Here is a 12630-nt window from a genome sequence, read left to right as displayed (position 1 = left end):
CTTCTTTCCCCTCTTTCAAATGTTTCACCCCTGTCCTAGCACCTCCAGTCATATTTCTTTTTGGTTTTCAGCAGTTTTATGGGGAGGTGTCTAAGTGTGGGTTTTTCATTTTTCCCCTTTCTCTGTCTCTCTGTTGCATTTATGCTGCTTGGGTGATGAACACCTCTTGAGTTTGGGAGTCTTCTTCTTTTTTTTTTTTTACGTATTAATTTTGCCTCATTTTGGCTTCTCCTGAGATACCAATTAAACATGTTAGGCTTTTTACAAATTATTTCCTCTATCTCCTGCATTCTCAATTTGCTTCATTCTGGATGTTTTCTTTTGACCTGTCTTCCAGTGTACTAAAATCTCACTTCCGTTAACAAATCTGCTGCTAAAGTCAGTCATTGAGTTCTTAATTTCAGTTACTATTTTTCATTTTATAATTTCTAATCCTCTGCTGAAATTCTTGATCTTGACTTTCACTTCCTTAAATATGTAAGGCACAACAATTTAAAAATCTATATAAAAATAATTCCATTATGTGAAGACGTTCAGTCCATTTCTCTTTTATTTTAGATTTTGATCACATTGTCTTATCTTGTGGAGTACCTGGTCAGTTTAGATTGAGTGACAACCATTGCATATGATAATGATAAAGGAAATTTGAGGCCTAGGATGGTGTGATCTTCCAACCGGAAATATTTGAGTTTATTCCTAGCAAGTGGTCGTCACTTAATCCAGTCAGCACTTAAGGTCATTCAAAAATGTCAGTTCCTTCAGAGGACATTGTATTGACAGTTCATTATTCCATGTATCCAGCACTTTCTAGTCTCAACTCAAAGCCTAGGGCTTTTACTAGATTTCCCCCATCACCAGCAGCCCAGAACTCCATCTCTTTTTTATCTGAACGAGAGATCTCTTAAAACCTGTATGTTCAGCCTCCTTATCTCACTGCACTGTCTTCAGTGTGTGGATGAACCAAGGGGAAAAGTGGCTTAAAATGCCAGGCTTACTTGTAATTCTGAGATTCCTTTTCCTACTGGATCTTGGCCATACACATGTATCTTTCCTGCCTTATTAGCTCTCTGATGCCTTCAAGCACATTCTTTCTATTTTTGTCTAGATGTTCTAATTGTTCTCAGACTAACTCTTCTACTACTGGAAGCAAAATTCTCTCTGGTCTTCAAGTCTCACTTTTTTCTTATTTCTTACTAAATTAGAGTTAGGGAGGAATTGTTCTGTTCTTATATATATCTTTTATACATTAAACTGTGAGCTCCTTTATTTGTGGGGGGGGATAGATAGTTCTTCACCCATAATTTTATCTTAGCATCTTACAAGGTGACTGCTTTATTATAGCCACATGTAAAATATTTGCTGAAGTACTGAATGAGCAGTTATAAAAAAATACCTAAACCTGGGCCGGCCTGGTGGCGCACTGCGCTAGTGCGCCGCTTGGGAAGCGCGGAGGCGCTCCCGCCGAGGGTTCGGATCCCACATACAGACCGGTTCCCGCTCACTGGCTGAGCGAGGCGCGGGGGCAACACCGAGGGTTGCGATCCCGTTGCCGGTCCCGGTCGGGTACGGGGGCAACACTGAGGGTTGCGATCTGTTGCCGGACATGGAAAAAAGAAAAAAAAAAAATACCTAAACCTGGGCCGGCCTGGTGGCGCACTGCGCTAGTGCGCCGCGTGGGAAGTGCGGAGGCGCTCCCGCCGAGGGTTCGGATCCCACATACAGACCGGTTCCCGCTCACTGGCTGAGCGAGGCGCGGGGGCAACACCGAGGGTTGCGATCCCGTTGCCGGTCCCGGTCCGGTACGGGGGCAACACTGAGGGTTGCGATCTGTTGCCGGACATGGAAAAAAGAAAAAAAAAAAAAATACCTAAACCTTTTTCTTTGGTGTTAGTAACCTTTTTTTACTATAGCTCTTCTAAATTTGCTTCTGATTCATAGAAAGTTGTTTCAATTCAAGTATCTTGAATCAGAACTATGGGTAAAGAAGCACAAGTGTTACTAGAAAATAGCATTTTTAAACAATTCAATGTTGCTCCCTTTACAATCTATGTTATAGTAGATTGACATCACAAACTTGTAGGTTATTAGGTTCAAACCAGTTTCTAGTAGATAACACCCTGTTTATGGGACCATTTGGATTCTTTTTCTGTTCAATTAACATTGCCAGTACTCAGATTGGCCTCTTTCCTTAACCATGATTCCATCGAAGTAGGTAGTAGGAGTTCCACATCTGACATGTGAAAATGTTCTACTGTTAATTCCATAGTTACATGACATGTTCCAAAGGCTCTTTGGCTGATGACTTTTATCATGTCTTGGTTTCAGAAATAGTTCATCCATAACAAAATAAGAAAAGTAACTAGTAGTCTTTCCATGGTAGAAATAAGAGAAGTAATTCACCCTTGCTCTACCCTAATAAGCTTAGTTATATTCGGTTGATTCGTCTGGCTCTCCACACTGAAGTAAGGTGAGCTTTCTTCATCTCCAGCACAAGAGATTGCCCACAGTGTTCTTACATCTGTCTCATTCATTAGTGAGCAGAGAATTATGAGTTAGAAAATGCAGGTGATTCTCAAACAGTTCATAGTTTGATTTTTATCCCTTAATGGCAGGTTTGAATTCCTTCCTATGACTTTTTGTGTCTGTGTATTTTTGAGAGTAGGATGGGAAGTGACATTTGAATAGAGATTTCAGCTAGACTGCTAGGAAGAAAGAGAAACACTTTCACTTGACAACCCGTTTTATCTTAGGAAATTGAGTCAAGAAGAGTATGAGCGGCAAGAAAGAGAGCAGCAGCTGTCAACTGCAGATGAGAAGGCGGTTTTGGCTGCAGAGGAAGTAAAAACTTACAAGTGAGTTCAGCTTCTAAAGGTGGTGTCAATGGCTAATGAAAGTAGTGTTAGCTTTTTTAATAACCATTTTTACATTGTGTAGAAGAAAATAATTGTACAGAAGCATAAATGTCAGAGGGCATGAATACCTTCAGTTCACACAAGAGAAAAACTAAATTTTATACCCAGTGCTGGCAAGACTGTAAGGGAACTTGGTTCATGCAAACAATTTGGGGGAGAGGGGAGTATGTATTGCAGTAATTCTTTAGAGACCAATTTGTTGTTGGATGTATCAAAAGCCATTAAAGTTACTGTACCATTTGATAGATGCAGTAGTCATAACTCTTGGAAGTTTTCTGATAAAGGGGGGGAAAAAAGCTTTATCAAGGAAGATATTAATAGAATTATTTGGGAACATATTGAAGAACATATAAAGATACTATAATTTATCAACTCATAATCTCCACCGACTCAAAATTTCTAGCCATTAAATAATAAGGAAATTGTGTAGCATTAGTTTTCATCATTGTTGTACTCTATTTATATAACCATGTAAATATGTTTTTAGATGTACGGATGAAGTCTTTTACGGTACATATAACCATGTAAATATGTGTTTTCATCATTGTTGTACTCTATTTATATAACCATGTAAATATGTTTTTAGATGTACGGATGAAGTCTTTTACGGTACAGTTGTTAAGAGTATAGGGAATGTGGCCAGATTGTTTGAATTTTTATCCACTTCTGCTTTAACTGGTAAAAACAAGTGTAATTCTTAGGCGGAGAATTAAAGAAATGGAGGAAGAATTGCAGAAAACAGAGCGCTCATTTAAAGACCAGGTAATAATTATACTGCCCTACAGTTGCAGAATTCTTTGGTATCAAATACAGGCTGTTATAATGGCTATTATAATGAATTCCAAAACATTTTTTGATGTATCTTTTCAGATTGCTGCTCAGGAAAAAAAAGTGCATGATAACTGGGTAAGATTTTCTTTCTTTCCTTTACTTTGTGCATAATGTACCACAACTGTATTTAAATATATTTTCTCCAACAGCTAAAAGTTCGTGCTGCAGAAAGGGCTATAGCTGAAGAGAAAAGGGAAGCCGCTGACCTGAGACACAAGTAAGTGATTTTGATATCTCTATTTTCAATGCTGTTTAGTTCTTTAAAGGCTGTATTACGTGGTCTCTAATGAGGAATTGATTTCTATTTCATATTTAAGTCCATTCTTTCTCTATATTCAAGATTATTCGAAATAACTCAAAAGGTGGCACTGCAGCAAGAAGAGCCTGTGATTATAAAACCAATGCCAGGAAGACCAAACACACAAAACCCTTCACGGAGAGGTGGGAAACATTTCGTAAAAAGCAGCAATCTGTTTTTTGGTGTAAAGTGTATATAAATTACTTTTTATTTTGTGTGTAATAGTTATGATGCCCTAGAAATAATTCCAAGAACTTACCAAAGAAAAGAAAGGTCTGAAAGTGGTAACAAGATGCTGTCTTCTTCAGGTCCTCTGAGCCACAATGGCTCGTTTGGCCCATCCCCTGTGAGTGGTGGAGAATGCTCCCCTCCACTGGCAGCAGAGCCACCCGGGAGGCCTCTCTCCGCTACGCTCAACCGAAGAGATATGCCTAGAAGAGAATTTGGTGAGCATTCACATGTGACCCTGAAATAAACTGTTTCAAGAGTGCTCGTTCCCTCTTATTCAAGATTTCTAATGCAAATAACATTGTAGAATTTGGGTCTTTCCGGTAGACAGAAGCAAATTCCTTAATTTGTCTTGGTGGATAGTCTACTGCAAGATCTACTTTAGAACAGAAAGCATTTACTTATTATTTCTGTGGAGGTCCTTTTCTTGTTTTTTGTTTAACTTTTTACTGGGAAGTATAACCTTTTATCTTTAAATGTGAGATTCCTCTCCTGAATATTATAAAACTAGCCTTAAAACTTTATAGTTTATGCAGCATACATAATTCTATATATCATCACTATAATCTGTAATACTGTAAGTTTGTTTTAAAAATCCTAAATATGTCTATAATGCTAGGTAAGATATTGAAGTCAGATTATATAGTGAATAAAATCAGCGTATAGAACTATATCAACCTTAAATGAAGTACAGGACCAGTGCTACTAATGTGCAGGGATAATTGCTGTTAGTTCAATCCACAACAGTTCTTATTTTAATTCTTTAAGCCCTTTATAGTTTATGCAGCATACATACTTCTATATATCAGCACTATAGTCTGAAATACTGTAAGTTTGTTTCAAAAATCCTAAATATGTCTATAATGCTAGGTAAGATATTGAAGTCAGATTATATAGTGAAAACAATCAGCCTATAGAATTATATCAAGCTAAAATGAAGTACAGAACCAGTGCTGCTAATGTGCAGGGTTTATTGCTGTTATTTCAATCCACAACAGTTCTTATTTTAATTCTTTAAGCCCATGCATAAATTACAAGTGATTTCCCTTAAGTGTATTGGGAGACCTGTTTTTAATGCCGCTTTCTAGGTAGAGTTGAACCCAGGTCTGTCCACAATTGTTTATTTCTTCTGAAAGAATACATTCAAGGGCTCAGTTATCTTTTTCTCAAGGGCCAGTGGATGGGCCTCTGTCTCATCCTCAATGGTCTTCTGAGGTGTCTGGGAAACCCTCTGCGTCTGGTAAGGGACCTAAGTGTGTTCAAAGAGTCTAAAGTCATGGTGGAAGGTGAGTGGAGGTTCTTTTCACAGTGTACAATCAAAATAAGTCTAAATAAGTACTCTGGCCTTTGACAGACCCAGGATCTGGTGCAGCTGCCGTGATGAACAGCAACTCAAGAAGCTCTTCCCCTTCTAAGGTGATGGACGAGGGCAAGGTAAATGCTGCAGCTGTTGTGAATTACAATCAGGTATTTCAGGAACATTCAGCTTTTCCTACAGCACTCTCTCTTTGCCTCATCTCCTCTTTGTGTGTTCTATTGTTTATTTTTTAAAAAGCAAACTGTTCCCCAAGAGCCTGAAGGCCCTTCAGTTCCCAGCATTACTTCTATGGCTGAGCATCCAGGAGCAGTAAGTACATAGAGGTCGAGGACCGGACTGGGCTTTTACTTGGTGTATTTCTGGAAAGGATATGAGGAGTACTGATGTACTTGGCTTTAAATTGCACTGCAGTACTGATCTCACCCTTGTCCTTGATTTGGGAATGTTGTGAAATCTGACTAGTTGGTTGGTTGTTTTTTTCTCCTCTTGCCTGTTTTGGTTAGACAATTAACCTGTTCAGAGCATCTGCTATAATTGTAATTAACTTTAAAAGGGTGAAAAGTCATCATTTCAACTATATTGTGTGATTCAGTGTTGAATGCTCTTAGGCAAAATAAATTCTTTTTAAGTTGCAAAACCCATCATTATTATATCTTCATTTGGAAGAGTGCTATTTAAGAATTTCTCCACTTGTACGCTACGGAAAGCCTACTTTGTTTTTTGGTGTTTTTTTTTTTTTTTTTAAAGATGACCGGTAAGGGTATCTTAACCCTTGACTTGGTGTTGTCAGCACCATGCTCTCCAAGTGAGCTAACCGGCCATCCATACATAGGGATCCGAACCCACGGCCTTGGTGTTATCAGCACCACACTCTCGCAAGTGAGCCACGGGCCGGCCCTGGCAAAGCCTTCTTTGAATGATCTGAAATTACAGTTTGATAACAGAAGAATGTTTGCTGGAAGTGAAATAGTAGTGAAAATCTGTAATTACCATTCCCAACAATGGCCTTAAATTATGTTCACATAACTGTATTCTCTTGTTACTTCTGTTGCTGTTATAGCTGGTAAGTCTTCTGATCATACCTCATAGTGCTTCTCTATGTTGAAATCAAAGTAAGTTTAAATATTTAGAGTTCCAACCCAGTTTACCATAGGAAATGGCTAGTCAGTATCTTATAACATATAGTATTTCTAATGAATGAAGGTAAGTATTAGAGCTGTGCCTGCCTAATTGTATATATAACATTGTTTCTGTTGGAAGATACTTCCGAGTTCCAGGGCAGGACTCCAGTAACACATATCTCTTGAGAGATCTCTTTATCCAAGGGAAGCTTGGGTAAGACCCAAAAGCCCTTTGAGGAGGAAGACTCTAGAGAGAGTAGAGACCGCTTTGTTAGAGAGGCAAAGCACAGGTGGAAAGAGCAAGGGCTTGGAGGCAAACCTGGTATTGAATTCCAGCTTGGCCTCTTCCATGCTGGGGGACCTTCAGCAAATTATCTAAAACTCTGTTCTCCCACAATGAAAATAAGATGGTCATACTTAGAGATTTAGAGATCTGAGAATTCAAGATATACAAAAGCCCTTTTGAAGGTACTCTGACTAGTAGCTATTAGAACATGTGTAGAGAATGGATTTTTCATTCCTTTTCTCTGCATTCTTAATATGGAAATAAAGAGCTATTGTGGTGAATGGAGGGAGTGACTGCCTTAGAGGTACATCACAGTGTGTATGGTATGACTTTTTTATTAATCAGGAGTCATCTCCATTGATAACCTTTGACATTCCTCTTACTTTTCCCTTCCATTCGCAGACACAAACAGTAATATGCTTACAGTGAGACTGTTCACTCCTGTGGCATCCCTATAACCTCTCTAAGCTGTCAGTTAGAACAAACGGGGGAGGGGTAGAATTTTGTTGCACTGATTCCGTTCTTTGGACAGGTGTCTGACATCTGCTTCTTTTGGTTTTACCTTTTACTGGTGTTGGTGCTTTTGTCTGTCATACCGAAGTATTTTCCAAACTTGAATTGTTCCTATTCTTCAGGTTAATATGGCTCCTAAAGGCCCCCCGCCTCCTTTTCCGGGGGTGCCCCCCATGAGCTCCCTGGTTGGAGGCCCCATCCCACCACCCATTCGATATGGACCACCTCCTCAGCTCTGCGGGCCTTTCGGGCCTCGGCCTTTTCCTCCACCATTCGGTACGATGATTTCAGTAGTAGTACCTGACTTGTAAAGTATATTCATCTTTTCTCTCTGTTCCTCGCTAAAACGGTTGCTATTGCAGGGCTTTGCAATACAGGATAAATCTGACTGAGTACATTTCAATTTTGGCTCAAGTTCTTAGGACACATGGAGTGCTACACAGTCTCCCTGTACTGAGATGGCAGCAACTATCTCATTTAGACAAGGAAAGGAGCTAGTGATAGAAATATTACTTCTGCAGGTTTTTATTAAACACCCATGGCTATGTACCAGGCTCTGCAATGGATAGAAAGGTGGTTAAGACACATCCCTTAACTCAAGATGTCCTGTAGTTCACAGACACATAGATTCTACAACATAAAGCTTGTGATCACCTATAACAGAAGCATAAGAAATGGGTCACAGAACACAAAAGAAGGAAAGGTTAAAGCCTCACTCCTCACTTGGGAATAGATCAGAAGGAGTTTTTAAAGAGAAGGTAGGATGTAATAGCTATCCAGTGAATGTTGCTGAATTTAGTTGGATGAAGCTAGAAGGTCTTCTCCAGCAGGGCAAGCACCTTGGTTTTGATGGCATATGTTAGTTCTATGCTGAGCTCTTGCATGAATTTTTACAATAGTAGGCAATGGAGTTTCCTTTGTCAAAATTTCTTTGTTGCAGGGAAGCCCTATTTCATAATCTGTCACTTTGGTATGGTATTATGGTACATCCAAGTACAAATTGAGCTCTTATGAGAAAAAGATGGCATGATTGTATAGTGGAAAGAATGCAAGTGTGGAGCTACATAGAGCCATGTTTAAATCCTGCCTATGCTCCTTCGTGGCTGGCTGGCCAAAGGCATGTAACTTAAAATTGCTGAGCCTCAGTTTGCCTCATCTATAAAACTGGGATGCCACCACTTGACGTTCTAGGGTTGTGAGAAATTAGAGAATATATTAATGTACCTGGAATCATCTTAACTTAGATATGTTCCTAGGTATTTTTACATGACTGAATGTTTGTTTTCCAGGTCCTGGTATGCGTCCACCACTAGACTTAAGAGAATATCCACCAGGCGTTCCACCTGGAAGACGGGACCTGCCTTTTGACCCTCGGGGATTTGTACCAGGACACACACCATTTAGACCTTTCGGCTCTCTTGGCCCGAGAGAGTACTTTATTCCTGGTAGCCGATTACCACCCCCAACCCATGGCCCCCAGGATTACCCACCACTACCTGCTGCAAGAGACTTCCTCCCTTCGGGCTCGAGAGAGGAGCCTTTACCTGCCTCTCAGAGCAGTAGCCAGGACTGTTCACGGGCTTTAAAACAGAGCCCGTAACTATAACCTCTGACGGTTGGGGAGAAAGTGGACTATACACTATTCATTACAGTAAAGGACTTCATTGGCTTCAAAATCCAGAAGTTCACTTTAAGATGTTTTAGAACTAAGCTGCCTTGGCAGTGCGCTTCTTGAGCCAAACAATTCAAAAATGTGGTTTTCCTCCCTAGATAAAAATCACCTCTTAAGCTAGAGCATCCTTACAATTTTCAAATGTGCAATAAAGAATTCCTGTGTTTTAGTTAATGTAGCATATGTATGTAATTGCTAAACGATTTAGAATGTCATAAAAAATATAAACATTTCCTGTGGAAATGCTTTAAGAACATGTATTTCCATTATCCTGTTTTTAGTATGCACTAGATAAATACATAGCAATGGTGTTTATAAGACTGTTACGCTAAAAATGTTTACTAAAAGATCACTAAACTTCATCTCCCCTCTTGCTGAAGTTCTCTGTAGTAATAGTTAATAAAAATTTGTTTTATTAGTATATCCGAAGTGTCTGTTTCAGTTGATTATCATGATACTTGTGACATTTGGGGAACATGTAAACTCAAACTCTTCAGAACTAAAGATGGTGACTTGGCAGCACACTCCCTGTTGCTTACTGCTAAGGATTCAACCTAAAAGGCACCTGTGAATTCCCTCTGGCAGGTCCGAAACACAACACAGGGATGGGGCTGAGCATAACTCACCAGCCACATGAATCATTCCTTTCCTGGGGAAGAGAGAATGAAGCGAAGCCAGGAGTACTACTTGGGTGAGAAAGTGGGCTCCAGCCTCCTGTCCCCCCACTGCCTGAGAGTAGTCATCACTCAAGGTTGACACAGGAGCCCCTCTAGAGCCAAAATGAACTTAGGGTTTTCTCTGTCAGTAGCATGGTAAGAGTTTGCTCTTGTGCCTCTTGGTTAGTGACACATCAATGTTTTTCTTTCCCTTACAGGAGACAGATTTTGTTTGCTTTGATGGCGGAAGAGACGATTTTGATAATTATAATGTAGAAGAACTTTTAGGGTTTTTGGAATTATACAAGTCTGCAACTGGAGATTCTGGGAAAGCTGTAGAAAAAACTTCTCTGCATGTGCATGTGGAAAAAACTCCTGAAGTATCTAAGGAAACTGAACCTAAACCTGAACCAGAAGAAGCCAACTTAGGGGAAAACAAAAGTGTGTTTCTAGAAAAGACTAATGGTCTCAAGGAACGGTTTATAGCTGAGAAGAAACATGCAAACAGTCAAATGGGCGATTCTAAGGGAGAGCAGTCTTTGTTTGAACCTCTTGAAGAAATGCTGCAAGATCAATTAAAAGTGCCAGAAAGTGCAAACAACAAAACCAGCAATAGTTCTCAGGTTTCCAGTGAACAGAAGATTGATGCTTATAAACTTTTGCAAAAAGACATGACTCTGGACTTGAAAACCAAATTTGGCTCAACTGCTGATGCACTTATATCTGACGATGAGACAACCAGACTTGTTACTTCTTTAGAAGATAATTTTGATGAGGCATTGGATGCTGAGTATTACTCATTTGAAAAAGAAGAGGAGAATAAAGAAAACTTTGATGAGCTACCATTACTAATCTTTACAAGTGAAGAAGATATGAAAACTCCAGTGAAGTCTGGAGTTGAGAAATATTCAACAAATAAAGAGCAGAATTCAAATGGAGAGCATAAGGTTGAGATAACTCTGCCTCCTGCCATCAAAAATGGTGATAAAAATATACTAACAGCTTGGGGGGTACTGTCTTCTCTATTGTCATGGGAGGTGAAGAGAAAACAGATGTGATGGATTTAGAGAGTCCTTCAGAGGAAGAAAAGGAAGATGATGACTCATTCATCCCGGATAGCAAACAGGAGACACCAAGATCAGCCATAGATTATACTGACCCTGAAAATGTAGAAGATGGTCTTTTGAGTGTAGAAGTCCCTGAAAGAAATAACGGGAAAGACCCAGAAGTGGACACAGAACTTCACATTAGAGGCAAAAGGAGGGAAGTTCAAGAACCTGAGAGGGCCCTGGTACAAAGTGAGTGAATTAGACGGTGAGAGGCAGGAGGAGATGGCTGTGCACAGCTCTACTCCAGACAGTAACCCTGACTCTTTATTAGCTGCTGAAAAGGGTAAAGACATATTAAAATCTGCCTCTGGTGACAGAAAATGACCAGAAAGGAGCAGCTATTCATGTCTCAGGAGGCAGACTCCATGGAGAAAAGCCTGGGGACCAGATTTTGGAAGGTGGCTCAGAGAGTGGATCTGTACATAATGCTCCCACAGCACACAGTTCCTCTTTCAATCACCCCGGCGTGAGCCGGCTCGGCGCCCTTAGGCCAGCTCTCCGGCAGGATGAAGCGGGCTCGGGGGTACCCCGGTCACCCCTCTCCCAGCCAGAAATCAGTCTGGGATTTTTCCAAACTGAAGGCCACAGAGATGGTATCTGCCTCCTGGAAGCAGGGAGTTTACCTGGGGCCGAGGCCCCAGGTGTGGTGGAGTGACAGTCTGGCTGGGATCCTCTTTTCTGCCCTCCCGACGCTGGCCAGGGGCTCCCCACACCACCAGCCCCGCAAGAGATCCGCAGGAGGAGTGGGATTGGTGGCCGCTCCACAGGCCCCGGGGGGCCCCGCGCTGAGGCACACAAGTGGCACGGCTCAGTGAGGAGCTGCACCAAGTGAAGATCGCTGGCTTGCCCGATCTGAGCCGGCCGGCTCCGTCCCCCCCCTGGAGAAAATGGAGGCAGTGGTGGTGCCGGCGCCTAGCCTGGTGTGGTAAGTGTGGACAGGGCGGGCCTTTGCCCCCCAAGCGGCGCTGGGCTGGGGGTCACTCACAAAGCTCCCAGAGCTGGGCCGGTCCCGTGCCTTCCTCTCTGTCTGTGCGTCGCCGCTGCCATCTTTCCTGGCCTTTGTTGCCTTGGGCTAGTCGGTCTCCCGGCGCGGTTGCGGTGCTCTCAGGAATCTTTTGCTTCGGCCCTAAAACCTCAAGACTGTAGTTGCTTTTTTTCGTTGTAGATTAGTTGATCAGTGATTTATTTGTTTTTTGTTGCTCTTGGAAATGCAAATAGTACTCTGGCAGCACAGCGCACACTTCTCAGGCTCGCTCTGTCCTCTGGCACGCCCGCTCCAGACCCGTCGCCATCTTGCTCCTTCCCATCGCCATCTTACATGTCCTCGACAAGACAGTATTCTGATCAAGTCTCATTTATTGGTTCTTAGGTTACATCTTATATAGGAAAAAGCAGGCATATTGTAGAGTCAGCAATGCAGGAATATGATAAGATCTTAAGAGAAAGCAAGGACAAGACGTCCCCGACGCAAAACAGCTCCCAACCTTTACAGGAAAGCAGAACTTGAAAGGAGATAAGAGGTCACTCTTGAGTAGACTTGCATAGCCAGGAGCACAGCGTTNGGCAAAGCCTACTTTGAATGATCTGAAATTACAGATTGATAACAGAAGAATGTTTGCTGCAGGTGAAATAGTAGTGAAAATCTGTAATTACCTGTTGATTCCGTTCCCAGCAATGGCCTTAAAT

The 12630-nt window shown here is 41.3% G+C and overlaps 1 protein-coding gene across 1 annotated transcript in view; it reads left to right on the top strand.

Moving 5' to 3' along the window:
* Positions 1–9602, top strand: part of LOC103610486 (melanoma inhibitory activity protein 3-like) — a 43825-nt gene extending 34223 nt beyond the window's left edge. The window contains 9 exon segments of the mRNA XM_008594644.1: positions 2751–2852; positions 3614–3674; positions 3783–3818; positions 3893–3960; positions 4084–4184; positions 4350–4487; positions 5624–5703; positions 7630–7783; positions 8797–9602. Coding sequence (XP_008592866.1) covers positions 2751–2852; positions 3614–3674; positions 3783–3818; positions 3893–3960; positions 4084–4184; positions 4350–4487; positions 5624–5703; positions 7630–7783; positions 8797–9107 — 1051 coding nt within the window. The 3' untranslated portion in view covers positions 9108–9602.
* Positions 9603–12630: the final 3028 nt, after the last annotated feature.

The sequence above is a fragment of the Galeopterus variegatus genome, unplaced genomic scaffold, assembly GCF_000696425.1.
Source record: "Galeopterus variegatus unplaced genomic scaffold, G_variegatus-3.0.2 Scaffold11226, whole genome shotgun sequence".
Classification (NCBI taxonomy): Eukaryota; Metazoa; Chordata; class Mammalia; order Dermoptera; family Cynocephalidae; genus Galeopterus; species Galeopterus variegatus.
This window is presented reverse-complemented; position numbering and strand designations above follow the sequence as displayed.